General features: G+C 37.9%; 3 protein-coding genes across 3 annotated transcripts; 1 reads left to right on the top strand and 2 right to left on the bottom strand.

Annotated features, from left to right (window-relative positions):
* The first annotated feature begins 106 nt into the window (after positions 1–106).
* Positions 107–3,999, top strand: LOC104945702 (tetraspanin-9). The gene is made up of 9 exons (XM_010771413.1): positions 107–159; positions 1,243–1,284; positions 1,670–1,749; positions 1,880–2,071; positions 2,190–2,264; positions 2,355–2,456; positions 2,703–2,834; positions 3,025–3,108; positions 3,614–3,999. Exons 3-9 carry the CDS (start codon positions 1,687–1,689, stop codon positions 3,683–3,685), a joined length of 720 nt encoding a protein of 239 aa, XP_010769715.1. The 5' UTR covers positions 107–159; positions 1,243–1,284; positions 1,670–1,686; the 3' UTR covers positions 3,686–3,999.
* Positions 4,000–5,049: 1,050 nt separating this feature from the next.
* Positions 5,050–10,818, bottom strand: amdhd1 (amidohydrolase domain containing 1). Its single transcript, XM_010771403.1, has 9 exons — positions 10,621–10,818; positions 9,591–9,697; positions 8,953–9,017; positions 8,343–8,620; positions 7,458–7,683; positions 6,730–6,854; positions 6,072–6,165; positions 5,816–5,976; positions 5,050–5,441 (listed from the first exon to the last, which is right to left on the bottom strand). Exons 1-9 carry the CDS (start codon positions 10,755–10,757, stop codon positions 5,336–5,338), a joined length of 1,299 nt encoding a protein of 432 aa, XP_010769705.1. The 5' UTR covers positions 10,758–10,818; the 3' UTR covers positions 5,050–5,335.
* Positions 10,819–10,954: 136 nt separating this feature from the next.
* On the bottom strand, positions 10,955–13,159 carry snrpf (small nuclear ribonucleoprotein polypeptide F). Its single transcript, XM_010771392.1, has 4 exons — positions 12,988–13,159; positions 12,128–12,253; positions 11,540–11,604; positions 10,955–11,208 (listed from the first exon to the last, which is right to left on the bottom strand). Exons 1-4 carry the CDS (start codon positions 12,988–12,990, stop codon positions 11,142–11,144), a joined length of 261 nt encoding a protein of 86 aa, XP_010769694.1. The 5' UTR covers positions 12,991–13,159; the 3' UTR covers positions 10,955–11,141.
* Between the last annotated feature and the right edge of the window lie 4,948 nt (positions 13,160–18,107).

Genomic DNA, 18,107 nt, shown 5'->3' with positions numbered 1-18,107 from the left:
AACTTCTAAGCCGACTTCACAATCATTACAGCAGTCTGGTTTATGTTTTCACACCGAGGGATGCTGTGAGGGGAAAGCAGCTGAAGTTAAGCCGGAATGCGGAGGTGTTTACCGGCTGAATCCTGAGACGTTAGCGGGGATATGCGTTCATAGCAGACGGTAGGAAACTACCACAACTATCCCTCTTTTTCCTTCTCTTGATCGCATGGAGTACCAAACAATCACGGCCTGAACCTCCAGTAGAGATATCTTAGTTTTCTGTATTCAAAACCTAACATGCTTTATTCTCACGAAATATGAAAATAAGTGCGTTTAGAACTGATTTTAGTGCTTATATTTGCCTGATTTAAAGCAAACTTTCACAAAAACCGCAAACTGAAGTTCAGACCGTTGACGTCACGTCCTCTAGAAATAGAAGATACCTCTGTCGCATATAACTAAATAATACAAACAAAAAAAGCATTTAAAGCAGTTTCATTTACAAGTCTTCAAGCAACCTATTAAAAAATATATCTTCTATTAAAGCTAAATGTCCATTATTTTCTACTACCTAAGCGATGATTTCCACTTCCATTTTTATTTTTTAGCTCTAACGTAAACTACTAATCTACTTTCAAAACAATTGGCCATTGATGTTCTATTAGTGGAGCCCAACAACTGATATATATAATCATAAACAAACATTTCTGATAAAGGATCCCTTAAATTAGTATTTAAAGGATTTGGACTTTGATTTTGTACTGATACGTCGTTATTTTACTATCTAAAAGGGTAGCTGTCTCTATCTCTAATTCATCTCCAACGTAATGGATAGGTTTTTCTGTACTGCAAATAATTATTGGCCAACATATACTACTTCTTACATTTTTTAACTATTTATAGTTTTCTTTAAATGTACATTTCACACTGGAAAACTTTTATAAAAGAAAAATGACATTTATCGTGTAGCTGTTATTTTCAGTGTACAGTTACTCCACAAAGTCTATGTTACGTCTTTGACTCATATAGAAGTAACTAACATAAGTCCTATGTGTTTTTTTTGGTGTACATGTTACTGGAAGATGCATGTTTCTATAAAAGAGGTTGTAATTAATGTGGGATGGGCCTATAAAGAGAGCATTGTTGGTTCTTAATTACAGAAACAAACTAAAATTGGCATAATTTAAAGCAAGTGCGTTTAAAAAAAAGCCTGTACACAATAAACAGTATGTGTGAATGTTTGTGTTCTCTGGTGTGTTGCAGGTACACATCTAGAGCTCCTCTGTTCTCCTGCTAGTTGAAGTGGTAAGTTTACCTCTTGTATTTTCTGGGTGGTTTCAGCATGACATGACATGTAGAACTAAATGTTTACCGTCAGTGGGATTTAACGAGAAACTAAGAGGTTGTGAACTACAGTATGATGTCTGTAGTGACATCATACGGTAGTTTGTAGTGTGGTGATGTTTGTGGTAACTTAAAAAACCTGCAATAGAGGAAAGAAAACCTAACCATAGCCAGTCTTTGTGATGTATAGTATACTTTTAAATGAAGCAATCTAGATTAAAACGTTGTTATGACATAATTGTGACTCTTTTTGTTTTTTTGATTAAATACTACTTTATTTTAACATTTCCATGACATATCTTTGAGATGTTTTCTCCCTTTTATCATATACTATTATTCCCTGCAGTGCCTGGCGATTCAATCATGGCTCGAGGTTGCATCTGCTGCGTTAAATACATGCTCTTCCTCTTCAACCTAGCCTTCTGGGTAAATATTTCACACACACAGCCAGAAACTTTGACTAAACATCAAAAACAGATCAGAATGCCAGCCAAAGCGTTTCATTATCAATAAATCAACAGGAAGTGTGTGAGTTTCCTGTGTTTGTGTGTTTCAGCTGGGGGGGTGTGGGCTGCTGGGGGTGGGGGTGTGGCTCTCGGTGTCTCAGGGCAGCTTCGCCACCCTGTCACCCTCCTTCCCCTCGATCTCCGCCGCCAACCTCATCATCACACTTGGCACCGTCATCATGGTGACCGGTTTCCTGGGTTGCCTTGGGGCCATCAAGGAGAACAAGTGTCTGCTTCTGAGTGTGAGTAAACTACACTACCCATGAGGCATCACTGTTTAGCATTGATATGAATGCAACATTCTGCTTTTTCTTTCTCTGGTTGAGTTTAAAAGACACTTTTATTTAATTTTTTCTCCAGTTTTTCATCGTTCTGTTGATCATCCTCTTGGCAGAACTTATCCTCCTCATCCTGTTCTTTGTCTATATGGACCAGGTAAGACTCCATGAAAGAACATTATGTATTTATTAACCAATCATCTCATGCTGTGGGCGAGTGTGACCACCTTTTCTTTGGTTTGCCCAGGTGAGTGAGAATGCCAGACGGGACCTGAAAGAAGGCCTGGTGCTGTACAACACTGATAACAACGCTGGTCTCAGGGATGCATGGAACACCATACAGGGAGAGGTATGCTATTAACCATTTCCATGTCTTTCATTTGTATGTAATGGAATTACAAATCTTAAAGTTATAACTTTTTTAAGTAAACTAAAAATAAAATGTTCAAAAAACACTATACTTTATACTATAAAGTTTATAGTATTATATATTATACTTTATGATATACTATATACTATTAATTGTTTATGTCATTAAATTGCCATTAATATAGTATATTTTCTTCCTGTTTCCTTCTCTCCTGCCTGTGCACAGTGGCGGTGTTGCGGTGTGAACGACCACAACGACTGGTTCATCGCCCTGCATGATAACGGGGTTCCTGACCGCTGCTGCCAGCAGGTTTACCCGGGCTGCGGACGCAACGCCACCAACACCTTCTGGACACGGGTCAGTGGGTTTATCTGTGGCTACGAAGTCTTTGAAGTTGTGATAAAGTTGTGCTGTGACAAGTTTATAAGAGTCAAAACCTATTGTTGTCTGAATATAAACAAAAGCAAAAGTCACACAGTGTTTGCTTTAAACTTTCTGATTTGCCATTTATCTTTTTATTCCTAAATACTGTTGATGTGGGTTTCAGGGTTGCTATGAGAAGGTGGAGCAGTGGCTGGACGACAACAAACACCTTCTGGGAACCATCGCCATGTGTGTGTTGGTCATACAGGTAAGCAGATCTTTATCGCAGGCTACAATCGGCACATATGTTATTGTATTTTAATAACATTGAAAAGACATAGAATAGTAAATGTCAGAAAAAATGTCATAGTTTAGTATGTCGACATTTCAGAAAACTTTTGAATAAATAATTTTTGCAATTTGTTAGATAAGGGTCCCTTATGTCCAAAACTTAAAATATGTCTAGAAAAATGTCATTTGACATTTGTCGAAAAAAACATAGTATAGTATGGCGAACATTTCAGATAAAAAGTCACTAGTATAGTATGTCAAAAAGAAGTCATAGTATAGTATGTTGGAAACATCATATTAAAGTGTATTGTATGTTGAAAAAAACCATCATGATGTAATAAATGTATAAAAATCCTTTCATAAAAATCGCACAACATTGTATGAGTTATTTCAAAGATTTGTAATACATACTATCTCATAGAAAAGTAGAATTGTACAATTATTTTTTTTCTTCTTTTTAACACATGTTTTTCTTTTCCCAGCTCCTTGGTATGGCTTTCTCGATGACACTCTACCAGCAGATCCACCGAGCGGGGAAGAAGTATGAAGCCTGATGATCGTCCCAGACTGTTACCATGGTTTCATAAAAGAGTTGTCACGCCATTATAGCCTTAAATCTCACATTCTCTCTGTCTATTAAAGTAGTATTCCATGTGGTAGCTTTTTAAAAACACACTTTTAATGCATGTTTTTATGTGTAATATTTGCAATTTGTCTCGGTCAATTGAACACAGGTAAAGTGGAAGAGTGGGGAGAATTTATTTTTTGGGGTTGTTAAACTCTGCCTGTGGAAAAATATATGATGTACATTTAGATAAAACAAGTATTGTGTACTAAGATGTTCAATAAAAGCACTCTTCACATTTGTGATGTTTCTGATCATTTACTTTTTTTTTCTTTGGTCCTGCAAAATGTCAAACTACAGGAAAAAAGAACATTACAATATGTTTTAAAAAATGTGCATATGTTGAATTATAACAGAAAAAACATCAAAGTAGAGTATGTCCAAAATAACTTCATAATATAGCATTCTGAAAAAGAACGTTATACCATAGTGTGTCAAAAATGTACTAAAATGTCATAGTATAGTATGTCAAAAAAAAGCTTTTCAGCATGTTGATTTCTTTTCAGAAAGAAATGTCATAGTATAGTAGGCCTACATCAAAAGTTCCAGAAAAATACTTAATATTATATAGTATGTCAAATTAATAGAAAAAAAAGTCTTATTATAGTATGGCCAACATTTCTCAAAAATGACGAAAAATGTCAGAAAGAAAAGTCATAGTATGATGAAAAGAACCATCATACATTTCAATCAAAAACATCACAGTATCGTATGTCGAAAATTTCAGAAAAAAGAAGTCCCAGTATAGTTGTCAAAGTTTTGGGGAAAAAAAGGCCAGTGAAGAAAAATGTCAAAGAAAATATTATAATATAGTATGTTGTACATTTCTGGAAAAAAAGTCATAGTATAGTATGATAAAAAAAACGTCCTATCATAGTGTCAAACATTTCTGAAAAAAGTAATTGCATAGCACTTCAAAAATGTCAAAAAACACAATATAGTATGTCAACTAAAAGTCACAGTATAGCAGGTTGAAATAAAATGTGATATAAAACACTCTTCACAGATATGATAACTGATTCATTACTTCTGTTTTCTTTGCTCCTGCTATCTTTACCCTGTGGTTCTAGTATCAGCTCTCACCCTGACGGTCATGCAGCAGCTCTAAGATTGCAAACAGATCAAAGCAGGGCGAGCACCAGGTCAGGTGACACATTAACAAAGGTCACATCATGCCAATCAATTAGCTGTGTGATTACTTTGCTGGATAATTGTACCTGTTTCTGAGGTGATTATGACATTCCTGCAACTGAATGAAGTCAGGCTTTACTCTGATGAATGAAACAGAGATAGTTGAATAGAGAAGTGGATTTTAATCAACAGGTAACATGACATTTATCTTAAATCATGTGTTTGACAGATAGTAATAGATTATTCACCTCAGTCACTTTCTTTGACAGGCAGCGTACACAATAACGTCTTAGTGACAACAACAGATTTAAAGGTCAATATTAGCAAAGAAACACTTTTACATTTTGGGAAATACAGGGAAATAATAAGGCCAAGATATTTCCAGAAATGTCAAAGTGTTACCTTAAAATCCTAAAGCTGTGGACCGGCCACTTCACTTGTCTTATGGTTACAGGTCCAGAGTTTTGTCGTTATCAACAACAATGTTTCCTTTGATGATCACGTAGCGGATCAGCTCCTGATGCCCCCCCAGCTGGTAGATCAGATGCTCCCATCTGCAACAGAACACACAGGGGGGATCAGCGTTACACTCATACATGCTAACTTTCTCAAATAAGTGAAAATTATGCTTAAAAAATATATAATTAAAGTGTCTTATTTGGTCACAGTTTTTTATTTTTTTAAACAATTTATTGGAGGTAATTCTGTTTTTTTCCTAAAGATTTCATGTCATATGACCTAAAGATTCCAAATCAATGCAACAAGTAGAACACACCTCAATTTATTAGAGTTTGGTGCTTTTTCTATTTGATATGAATATGTTAATGTTAAATCTACCTTTCCTTGATAATTGTAGTTGTCTCAAACACTTAGTGTCATTATAAAAGACTAATACTTTTCTGTGTGTGTAACTCTTGACTTGATGTACCGTGTGGTGTTGAGGACCAGCAGGTCTCCGTGCTTGTTGACCTCCAGGGAGCCGTGTGTGTGGGAGCACCCCAGGGCGTAGGCTGCGTTGATGGTGGCCGCAGCCAGAGCCTCAGGCATGGACATCCTCATGTTGACACAGGCCAGGTGCATGACAATCGGCTTGGAAGGGTGAAGAAGAGACAGAGAGAGGTCAACACAAATAATCCCATCATAAAAACAGAGATGAGTTTTACCCACCATGCAACACTACTCACCATGGAGCAGCAGTAGGCGTTAGGGTTGAAGTCGCTGCCGAGGGCAACAATAACTCCAGCTTCCAACATGTCCCTGGCCCGGGGCTGAGGCAGCCTACACACACACACACACACACACACACACACACACACACACACACACACACACACACACACACACACACACACACACACACACACACACACACACACACACACACACACACAAACATTAAATATAAAACTCACAGTAATGAGGGGTCTGTGAGTATTTGTGTGCATGATTATTATAATAGTTGCACATTTATTTTGTGTACATTCATTTCGCAAGTGCACTACAATATGAACTGAAGTCGGTGATAGAGAAAGTAAAAAGACAATATAATTATTAAAGGAAATACATATCATGAAAAAATTATACTATTTTGTATCCTTTTCATATGCATTTTTTTTATGCAATGTATTTCCAAAGTCACTAAAGCTGTCAAATACATTTATTGGATTTAAAAATACAAATATTCTGCACTGTATTAATTGCTATGCTGCTGATCACCAAGACAAATTCCTTGTCTGTGCCAACCTACTTGGTAATAAAAACCTCATGATATAAAAACAAAATACTACTTTTTTCACTTAAGTAAATGTACTTAGTTACTTTCCAGCACTGGTGATACAGTACCTAAGGATGTAAGCTGTCGTTGGTAGAAGGACGGCGGCGGTTCTCGCTGTTGCCATGGCAGCGATCCCCTGGTCTGTGACCTCCTCCAGGTGACTGATGGCTGAGGCTCCGAGCTCTGCACCCAACTGACACACACACGCACGCACGCACGCACGCACACACACACACACACACCACACACACACACACACAGAACACAGTAAAACAATGATAGTGCTCAAAACCTTTTGCAGTTTAAAGTTGAAACTGAAAAAACCCACTAATTTCTATAATTTATTTATCATTAAAACAAGTTAATCAAGCAGATGTGACATTTTAAATAGTTTCTATGATGGTAATGTCCTAGAAACATCTTTGAAGTTTTGGTATGTTGGCCTTGGACATTTTTCACATTACCCCTTATTTTTTGGAGCTTATATTTCAAACACCATATAAATAAATCACCAAAATGTTGAGTTTAACAACATAACTGATGAAAACAAAACTTAACTCAATACAACTGCTGTATGAATATGTACTTATGTTAGTGGATGTTCACATCTTTAGATCACCAGACAAAGTAAAACAGTTGTTGAATCTTAGCCAATAAGCTGTTTAAATGTAAAATACTATACAAACTATTTGTGGGCAGACTATGCAAATACAGTTTTACCAGTAATAGAAATAGAATATGTCTAAGATGGGAAGTTCCTCTTTCTTTAAGGTGGCCAAATAAACCTCAATGCTACCTGAGCAGAGTTCATGGGATGGAGCTCGTCTCCATGGAAGTTGATGTTGAGGCCCAGGTCCTTGCCGGCCTGCAGGATGCGGCGGGTGGAGCTCAGGTCGAACACCCCCTCCTCACAGAACACGTCGATGTTGTCCACCCTCAGAGTCCCTGCAGACATCTGCTCCTTCAGCCTGGGTAGCTGCACCTGCAGGATGTCCTCCGTGGCCTCCTCCACTGTTTTCCCTCTGAGTTAAAGAGAGATAGTGTTCGCTGGAAAGTGTGACGGAAACTCCTGAAGCAACGAGACTCGAGGAGAGCTGGAGCTTGATGGCAAACACTGATGGTTTATTTGGAGCTTCGGCCAGAGAATTCCCAAGACATGTGCTGCCAATTCTGAAGATCTCTACCCAGTCCCATGTATTTAGCTGTTTCTGAGAGAATGATCAACAGTGTGCATAACAATATAAAGCAGTATAACACCTCTATCAGCTGACGCCAACAGGCAGGAACAGGGAGACAAAACACTGAGAGCACAGCAGCCCAAGGTAGGACAAACTGATTACACTGACTATAACACTCCTTGTTGTTAACCAACAACTATGTGCAATATATATATATATATATATATATATATACACAGTATGCCGTTAGAAACTGTGCAATATATATAAATCCTCAGAACTGTTACAGGATGTGCTTTTTGTAAATTGTGTAACTTTAAATTTTTGTATATATGTATATATTTATGCATGCATGCTAAGTGGGTATCCTTAAGCTGCCTTTGGCTATTTTCTGCTGTAACAATGTATATTTTCCCTCTGTGGGACTAATAAAGGTATTCTGAAAGGTGTGGGCCTAGGAAAATATTATTGTCAGCTAATGAGATATTGATAAGCGTCCTCACTTAGGCACTGCGTGGGCCCCGCAGTAGGTGGAGGAGATGTTGATGGGCAGGGTGTTTCTGGCCTCCTCGATGACCTGCAGCATCTTCAGCTCCGTGTGCAGGTCCAGGCCGTAGCCGCTCTTACACTCCACCAGGGTGGTCCCGGCCCGCTGCATCCGGAGCAGTCTGCTGCTGAGGGAGGAGAGCAGCTCAGGGGGGCCGGCAGCCCGGGTGTGCTCCACCGTGAAGTGGATCCCCCCCCCGGCCCGGTGCACGTCCATGTAGGAGGCGCCCGCCAGCTGCAGGAGATACAAGAGATCAGAGTACTGTATGTGTCAGGACAGTTGCTCCATTTTTACAAAAGATAGAAATTACAGTAATCATTTGCAATACATATAAAATAACAGAATTGACAAATAAAAGAGTTGAACAAAATAAAAAGATGTATAAATATGAAGATAGAGATTTAATAGAGACAAGAGAGAATAAAATAGAATAAAGTATTGAAAAAACATGAGAAGTAAAAGTAAAATGTCCATATAATTAAACAGGATAGACTGAGTGACGGTGGTAAGCACTTTATCTTAATTTAAAAAAACATACTGTCAAAATATATTGAACAAAGGTTTACCTTCATTGCAAATTCATGCACCCTGTCACCAGCCCAGACGGGATGAGTGTGAGCATCAACCAACCCTAAAACAACATCAAAATACAAATCAAACATAGCATCTATTTGAAGAAAAACTGCAAATATACAACATAACATCTCTCATTTCTTCACAACTGTAAATAACAGATGCACTTTTTGAGATTGTAAACTATTTCACATGTTAAATATTTTCTTTCTCATGAAATAAATATCGAGAATAACAGCTTGATCTGCTACTTGTTTTTATTAAACCAATGTACTGTATATTAGCTGCATAACATAACATAAAGCTTTGAAGACATACCGTCCTTTTATACTTTTAAAGATACCACTTATAAAACGTTAAATGTTTGACATGGCAGAATCTTTTATATTATAACGACCTTTTTATATTTGTACTTTTTTCATTTTTAAGCAGACCACAATATTTGTATTACTCTTTTTACCTGACCCTACAAGTTACCTATTGTACAGTTTATAATATTTACTATGCTATGAAATATATTAAAGGCAATTTTATTTTAATAAATAAAAACTGGAACATGTATGCTGCTTGTAATGCATTCTCTCTAAACAGTTTGAAACGTGCATATAAACCCTATGGAGCTGATACTCACCAGGCAGGACACACATCCCTGTAGCATCAATGACTTTATCAAAGGTGGCTCCTGCAAACTGATCTCTGATGGTCTCTGCAGGACCCACAGCTGTGATCAGCCCGTCACTAGACACAGTAACATTCTTTCAGAGGTGGAGGAACTACTCAGATATTGTATCAGAGTGTAGGAATACTCACTTACAAGTGAAAGTCCTGTATTCAAAATGTTACTCAGGTAAAAGTACAAAAGTATTAGCATCAGAATATACTTAAGAGTATAGTAAAAGTACTAATGAAGATTGGCCCATTTCATATTTATATATTATAATGATTGATCATTAAAGTGTTCTCTAAGCTGGTGAAGGTGCAGCTAGTTTGAATGACTTTGTATACTGCAGGGTAGCTTGTGAATTTACTCCAGGTGGAACTACTCTAATTTAACACTTGATTATATTTCACATCATTCATCCAAATCTGCAAAGTTAACTAAAGGTATTAAATAAATGTAGTAGAGTTCAAGTAAATTATTAACCTCTGTATTGTAGTGGAGTAGAAGTACAAAGTAACAAAAAGTGGAAATACTCAAGTTAAGTATTAGTATCTCCAAATTGTACCAAAGTAAAGTATGTGTGTAAATGTACTTAGTTACTTTACACCTCTGGTTTCTTTAGCATACCATTTTCAAGCACAGGTTGGATGTGAACATGCACCAAGTACAACTCTGACTAAAGCTCAAACTGATATGTTTTTTATTTAAAGGTTGAACCTTTATTTTTGGTAAATATAAACATTAATAGGGAAATAAAATGAACAGTGATATAAATGTTGCCCGAGTTTTCAGCTATCCAACATGTTCTCCCCGGTGTAACAAGCCACCACAGCCATTTTTAAACTATCAAACCTGCAGATCCTGCATGTGCTGACATGAAATTAACACACATGAGAATGTATGCAGTTTGCCTTACATTTGTTCATTAATCTTTACAAGATTTAACAGAAGGTGACCCCTCATGCCCGTCACATTGTATGAAGTAACCTCTGATGCTTACCTTCCTATCACAATGCTTCCATTTTCAATCACACAAAGATTCAGTATCTCATGTTTGGTCATAAACTTCTCTCCGTTGTTGCAGATCAGAACCACCTGTTTGGCATTCTTCACCAGAAGTCTGTAATTTCTGGACATGTTTAATTCCTTCAAAGTAGACACTAAGCTTCAGAGTGACTGGCTTCAAACTAGTTTGGGAAAAGGCAAATATTTGCAGGGTTTAAAGTGCACAGAGAGGCGGGGCTTCTGTCACAGACATTACAGAAATCCTGTAATAATTACAGAAGGATTTACATAAGCTGCTTCTGTTACATTCAAGAACCACAACAACCAGGTTTAAGAAAGGGTACAATAATCATTTTATTGTGTCTGTATTACAAAGTAAAACAAAAAAAGCAAAATTTGAAACTGCTTGAAAAAAACCTAAACCACAGGCGTTCATTTGTTTCACATGGTGAAAACACAAACACACATCAACTCAACTACGAGATACAATCACACAACAGGGCCGGGTCCTCTTCATCACTCCCTCATTTCTCCATCTTCCTCTTCCTCTTCTACACCTCGGATGTACAAAACATTATTGCACCTGTGGGGTAAAAACACTGGTTAGAACACAATGCTGGCAGAAAAAGATGCACAGGAAAAAGACAGAAGAACAAAGGTTTGAATGTGTGGAGCCTTTGCTTACATCATTGATTTTTTTAACACGACATGTTAATTATTAACGCATGTTAGTTAAAGAAGTTAAGAATCTTGAGCCATAAAAAACAGCTTTTTAAGGCCTTTTTCAGTTACTGCTGCATTGACCTGTTTTCCATCAAATACATCATCTTACATTAAATATGAATGTTACTGAATAATAAGCATCTAGTGAGTTATTTATGGAATGAAAAGGGAAATATGTTTTGGATTCATACCTGATAAGCACTTCACCCAGGTGACCTGCCAATGCTCCATCCACAAACTCTTCTGTGTTTGCCAGCTGTCAGAAAAACATGTATATAAAAAGTTCAAGAGATGCATGTATGTGAACGGTTATGGTCGATACTTAAAATATGATATTGATATAAAAACCCAATAAATCAAGCAGAAGAGAAAAGGGCTGTCTCCACAACTAAACTGCAGAATCACAGATGCCTGCATCCATGTAATGAAAATAGAGTGTTTCTCACACATATATAATAATATAAATATAAAGTATATGGTGAAGGATCTTCTAAAATATGCTACTTTCCTGAGTCCAGTGTGCACGCAGTACCACACACAATTATGCAATGTTTTTGTTGCTTTGGGGAATGGTGGGACTTTTTCTCACTTTGTGGTCGGCTGAACAATTAATCTGAATTTGACTAAAATCTCAATATGGTCTAGTGCAAGAGATCAACAATGCTGCAAAATCCAAAAACAACTTTGGGACTCTGTGCGAGCGATGCTAGCACAAATCTGTGTTTAATAAAAAATACCACCTGTAATGGAACAAGTCATACACAATGAATTGTTCTCACCTGCATATTCATGTAGCCATCCACAGACACCAGGTAGCCTTTATACTCCATTCCCCACTTCAGTTTTACCATCACTGGCTTTCCTGTCAGACCGTTCAGGAATGGTTTTGGGTTCAGGGGTAAACTCTATGGAGGAAAAATATGAAATGGTTACTATATGCTCATTTTGGCTGTGTTAGTTGATTACACACACATAATGTGACACTGTATACTTAAATTATCCAGGGTATTTGTTCTTAAAACGTGTGCTCATGTATTGAAAAGGTACTGAAAAACAGCTTCTGGTGTAGCCTTAACTGTATGCAATTACTGCCAAGCCCAGTGTTATTTCTAAATAAAATAGCACTATAGTTGCATTACTTTCTTTATAGTGGGTAACATCGCGGTTTTAGGCAAACAGCAAGTCAATGTGTACAGGCAGAAAACCCAAACAGACAAAGGCGAGTTTTTTCGTTGGAAACTTGTATTAAAGCTAGTGTTTAAGTTAAAGAGTTCAACAAAGTACTTGTATTCATAAATGCAAATGCTAGTTAAAATTGTACGATTTCCAATGGAGTATGGTGCGACTTTCTCTCCACAGAAACAGGGCCAAACCCAAACAAAGGGGCGCAACATTTCACGGTGATATTAACAAATATTGCCGAATAAATAAAACATTGGCCTTATTACTGTTTATGTGATAATATATTACATTGTACACATGCTGCAAGTCAAAACGGGGGATTCATTCATTAACGTGAAGTCATGAATGAGTAGCTAACGTAGCTAATGCTAACTAGCAAACACGCAACTATCTTTGCAAAAACAATCCAACAAAATATAAAAGGATTCAGAATCAAAAATGTGTAAGAAGTACTCACCATTTCTGTTCTACTAAATGCTGTCTGGGAATGAATAAATGTGATGTTTGTTCGTCACAAAACGTTTGTACTTCGCACAGCAGAGCAGCACACGCTTTACCGCCAAACCGGAAGTACAACGCTGTAACATCCGGGGGTATTCTTGATTTGACACACTGCCCCCTGGTGGTGGGATGTGAGCACTGGCGTACTAATGACTAACGGCCCTTTTCTGTATGGTTTGTTCTTAAAAGTACTCCATCAAAGGTAATTGGGACGCAGGTAGACAATGCCCTCTGTGACTGTTATAGTAATATGTATTAAGTAATTATTACTAATTTATTTACTATGAGAGACTATGGTTGTTTGAGGCATTTTGTAAGTACTTTTTATAGGACGGCAACTATTGATTATTTATGTTTCCCATTAATCTACTGACTATGAGGATTATTTTTATGATATATTTATGGTTTCAGAAATATAAGAAAATAGGGAGACATTTCATTACAATAACCCAGAGCCCAAAGCGAAAAGCAAGATGTAATAGTACATTAAAATAATCGAAATATATAATAAGTAGCACATCTTCACATTTGAGAAGCTGGAACCATGATATGGGCATGCTCAGAAGTGAGTTTAAAGTTAACTCAGATTACTCCATCAAGTGTGTTATTTCAAATTGCATCATGATAATATGCCTGAAAGGACATTCTTTCAAAATGTGTCATATGATTGATGTGATGTTAAAGTAAAACAAATAATCTTCTGAGGTCCAGCGTCACTGTCAATATCACTTTCTGCCCTGAGTTGAGCTTCTGTACTTGCAACACCTGCTCTATATAATATTTCACTTTAACGTGAACCAATGGTTTAATTATTAGTATTAAACTCAATGCTGTCATGACTGGCAAATCTGGGTGTTGCTGGCCCTCTGTTTGAGCAGTTATTTCTCTCCAGGCACAAACAGGAGATTTCTCTCGTTTTTCTGCATTGAGGCATTCAACTGTTACTAAAGCATCCAACAAGTTCAAACCTGATACTCTGAATACAACTAACATCTGACTTCCAGTGAAGGGCTGGGTTTCTGTCAGAAAATTCCTCTGAAATTGCACTAAAGCTTTTTTTTTGGATGTTTTAAATACTTGTGCCCTTACATCATTTAGCCTATCAAAATTCTCTCTCCTTTTGAGTTGGCCTGTGGAATTTACCAATCCGTCAGTCGGTCACTGTCAGTTATGGCATGATAGCAATGTTTGTGTATAGGTGTATGAACACGACAACAAAAGACAATAAATGACCACAAAGAAACACAAGATTTTCAGAAAGCTGATTAAGGTGACCAGAAAGAGAAGATCATTTACCATTAAGATGTGCAAGACAACCAGTAAGAGCAAAAAATGACTGCAAAAAGATGAAAAACAGTTACAAAGTCATGAAAAACTATACCACAAATAACCAAAGTTACCAAAATTAGATGCAAAGCAACCACTAAGTGCTCAGCCCCCTTCTCTTCACCCTGCTGACCCACGACTGCAAACCCAACTTCAGCTCCACACATCGTGAAGTTTGCTGACGATACTACTGTGGTGGGTCTCATCAGCCACAACGATGAGACTAACTATAGGAGGGAAGTGAACCAGCTGGCCCTGTGGTGCCAAAATAACAACCTCTTCCTCAACGTGGAGAAAATAAAGGAGATTGTTGTCTAAGGACAGAGGGTGTCGTATTGTCATACTGATATTCTGTACAAACTGTGAAGTCCACTGAGACAAATGTAACATTTGTGATATTGGGCTATATAAATAAACATAGATTGATTGATTGATGGTTTTTGGCTTCAGGAGAACCCACTACCAACCCCCCCTCCCCCTGACCATCAATAGCGCTGCTGTGGAGCAGGTGAGCAGCACCAAATTCCTGGGTGTGACCATCACAGATGACCTCACCTGGAAAAACAACTCCACCGCACTAGAGAAGAAGGCCCAGCAGCGATGTACTTCATCCGGAAGCTCAAGCGAGCCAGAGCACCCCCCCCCATCATGCTGTCTTTCTACCGAGGTGCCACTGAGAGCATCCTCAGCAGCTGCTGCATCACGCTGTGGTTTGGAAGCTGCACCGCCTCCAACCGCAAGAGCCTGCAGCACATTGTGAACTCTGCCCAGAGGATCATCGGTGCCTCACTCCCATCACTACAGGACATTTATAACACCCGCAAAGCACTCAGCATTGTGGGTGACTCCACCCACCCCTCCAACAGCCTCTTCAGCCTCCTGCCTTCAGGGAGAAGGTTCCGCAGCCTCCGCTCGAGCTCCACCAGGCTGAGGAACAGCTTCTTCCACCAGGATGCTGAACTCTCTCCCCTCCCTCCCTCCCTCTCTCTTTCCTCTCTCCCCCCCCGGAAAAATATCTCCCCTGACCTCTCCACCCGGCCTCCCACCTTTCCCTCCTGCCCCAAATGGACCTGGACTTTAAACCCCCCCCAAACACACACACAACCTTCCCTCATCCAGCACCATGCAGTCACTATTCTACCCATCTCCGCTGCTACTGCACTGAAACTGTACTTTGAACATAATTTTCTCTTTTGCACTAAAGAGTACTTGCATTAATGTCAATTCATGTTCTGTGGATTGTGTTTTTTTAAATATATTATTAACTAGTACTTAATACTAATATTACTTAGTTTTATACCCTGTTTATCTAGGCCCTTTGTGTATCTTGTTTTATGTAAATATGTCACACTGTGGGACTGCGAGAAACGGTATTTCAAGATTTCTCTATAACACATGTAGAAATGTTGACAATAAAGCTGACTTTGACTTTGAAGACTTGGTATTGTCGTTTGGAGGAAGACGGCAGTGTTAATAAGCAATCGGATCATTCCAGTCTGTTACAAGACTTCTCTTTGAAGTCTGCAGAGGAGAGCTAAGAATAAAAGATAAAACTGAGCGGGCCTGTGGAGTGGATGATCTGCAGGAAGTGAAAAGCATGGGACTCACAGACCTCCTCAGCTCTGTGCAAAATCCACTTTTGCTCCAATCTTCAACTACTTGTGTATAAGTATTTTATAAATGTAAAATGAATAGATAAAGTGCAGTCTACAAAATGTCTGGGTGTTGGGTATATACTCATCTTTCCATATACTGTATGTATATAACTCAATCTTTTCATCAGAAAGAAACATTCAAAATCATCGTATCAAATTAATTTATCTTAACCATTGTTTCTCCAGTCAGGCATCAGGCTAACCCATACTGTATTTCTTATAAAATTATCAAACTCTCTCTGTTAAATTAAACTATTATCTTAATTTGATTACACACTGTATATCATATTAAATGAGAAAATACTTTACACATTTTCACGTATTTAATGCAAAAGGGAGTATACAAAAACAGGATTTTCCATGTGGTTATTTCATATAGACTACTTATTTTTGGAGTAAGATAAGGTGCTGTATCATGATATCATTACTGAGATAGGAAATGTTATCATGAAAGAAGATTTTGGTGATATCACCTGGCCAGAATTTGGTTGGCCTATTTGAGCATAATGACTGGAGATTTAAGAGTTCAAATCTCCACAAAGAGCAGGAGACTGAAGCAGGACAGAGAGAACAAAGTGAACAGGTGAGACAGTTTCTTTTGGCTCACTGCTGCTTATTGGACTCAGGTCAGATGCACAGAAAGCAGGTCACGGACCGATTACACAGCAGACAGAGAAGCCAAAGCCATGCTGTGTTCACTGGAGCCCTACCCAAATGGGATAGAGCGGAAAAAACTGTTTTACAACATCCATTTTTATTTTACCATCACTGAGCACAGGGGGGCACACTGCTGCCTGGGTTGTGTCATATGGTTCATACAGGCTGGAATACAAGCTTACATTTTCATTAGTATAACCAAAGAGTAAAGCTTTGATATCAAAACCAGAAAAAAATATAATGTAATTATCCCGAGGGGAAGTTGGTTTTTGATAGTTGCATCATTTTAAAATAAAATAAAAAACATTAGAAAAAAGACGAACACCAACGTAAGAAGTTAAAGTAAAAACATTCAAATTGTATATTATAAAACAACAATTATATGAGAAATGGCAGTGTTTTATTGGTAAGAGTTTAAGCATCAATGTAATGTATTATATGTGAATGCCTTTGTCCTTCAGCTGTCTTTCTTTTATGGGGCATTGAGTGGCTTTGTTGGGAGTAGACAGCATTGTAAGCAGAATCAAAAAGCATGCAATATATTTGGCTTGCATATTTCACTGGTTTTCTATGGAAACAAACATTGCTGTCAACAAAGGCTGCAGCTGAGCAACCATTCGGTGTAATTTGAAGTGCGTAAGCAGAATCACTCTGAGTGTGCGTCTCTCCATCCAAAGCCAATTAGTCAGAAATGTGGATTTGAGGCTGAGCACTCACTTACCTCAGCTTTTCATCAGGCGCCACGTGGTCAGCACAGGGGTCCCAAACCACGTCATATCTTGAGCATCTTGAGTATTAATGTTACATTCATGTATTAGTATCTTATTTTTAGTATCATTATATCTTAACCAATAATAAAATAGTATTACTATAACTAATGCCTAACACCATTTTTTTTGTTATACTCATATGTGCATTATGAAATATATATAGAGAGAAAGTATCCTATATTCTACCACTTGGACATGAAAATAATTATATAGATATGGAAAAATATGTTTTATTTTATTTGTAATGCTTAAAAATGTGAGGAAAAAATATTGCTCATAAATATGCCAAAAATAGTGGCCCAATAGAATAATATTAGTTGAAATTAATAATAGGATTGTAATGCAGTGTTAATGCCATCATATTTGTACTGTAGTATACTTTGACTAAAAAATCTGAGTACTTTCACATACTCAGACAGATACATTTTAACGTTTTGTACTGTTGGATGAAGTCAAACATTTAATTATACACACCTTTAATCCTGATCTTGGACCCCCTCGAAAAGGCCCCCTGGAGGTTCCTCCTGGACCCTCATGTTGGGCCCCTCCCTCCCAGTGTAAGTAGCAGGTTGTGGGCTCCATCCATGTGAGAGCTGCTGTAATGTTCCTTTAAATGCGAGATAACTGTGGAGGAGAGGCGGAGCTGCTGCTGTCACTACTCCACTCTG

Source organism: Notothenia coriiceps, unplaced genomic scaffold (assembly GCF_000735185.1).
Source record: "Notothenia coriiceps isolate Sejong01 unplaced genomic scaffold, NC01 NC01_scaffold00000339, whole genome shotgun sequence".
NCBI lineage: Eukaryota > Metazoa > Chordata > Actinopteri > Perciformes > Nototheniidae > Notothenia > Notothenia coriiceps.
This window is presented reverse-complemented; position numbering and strand designations above follow the sequence as displayed.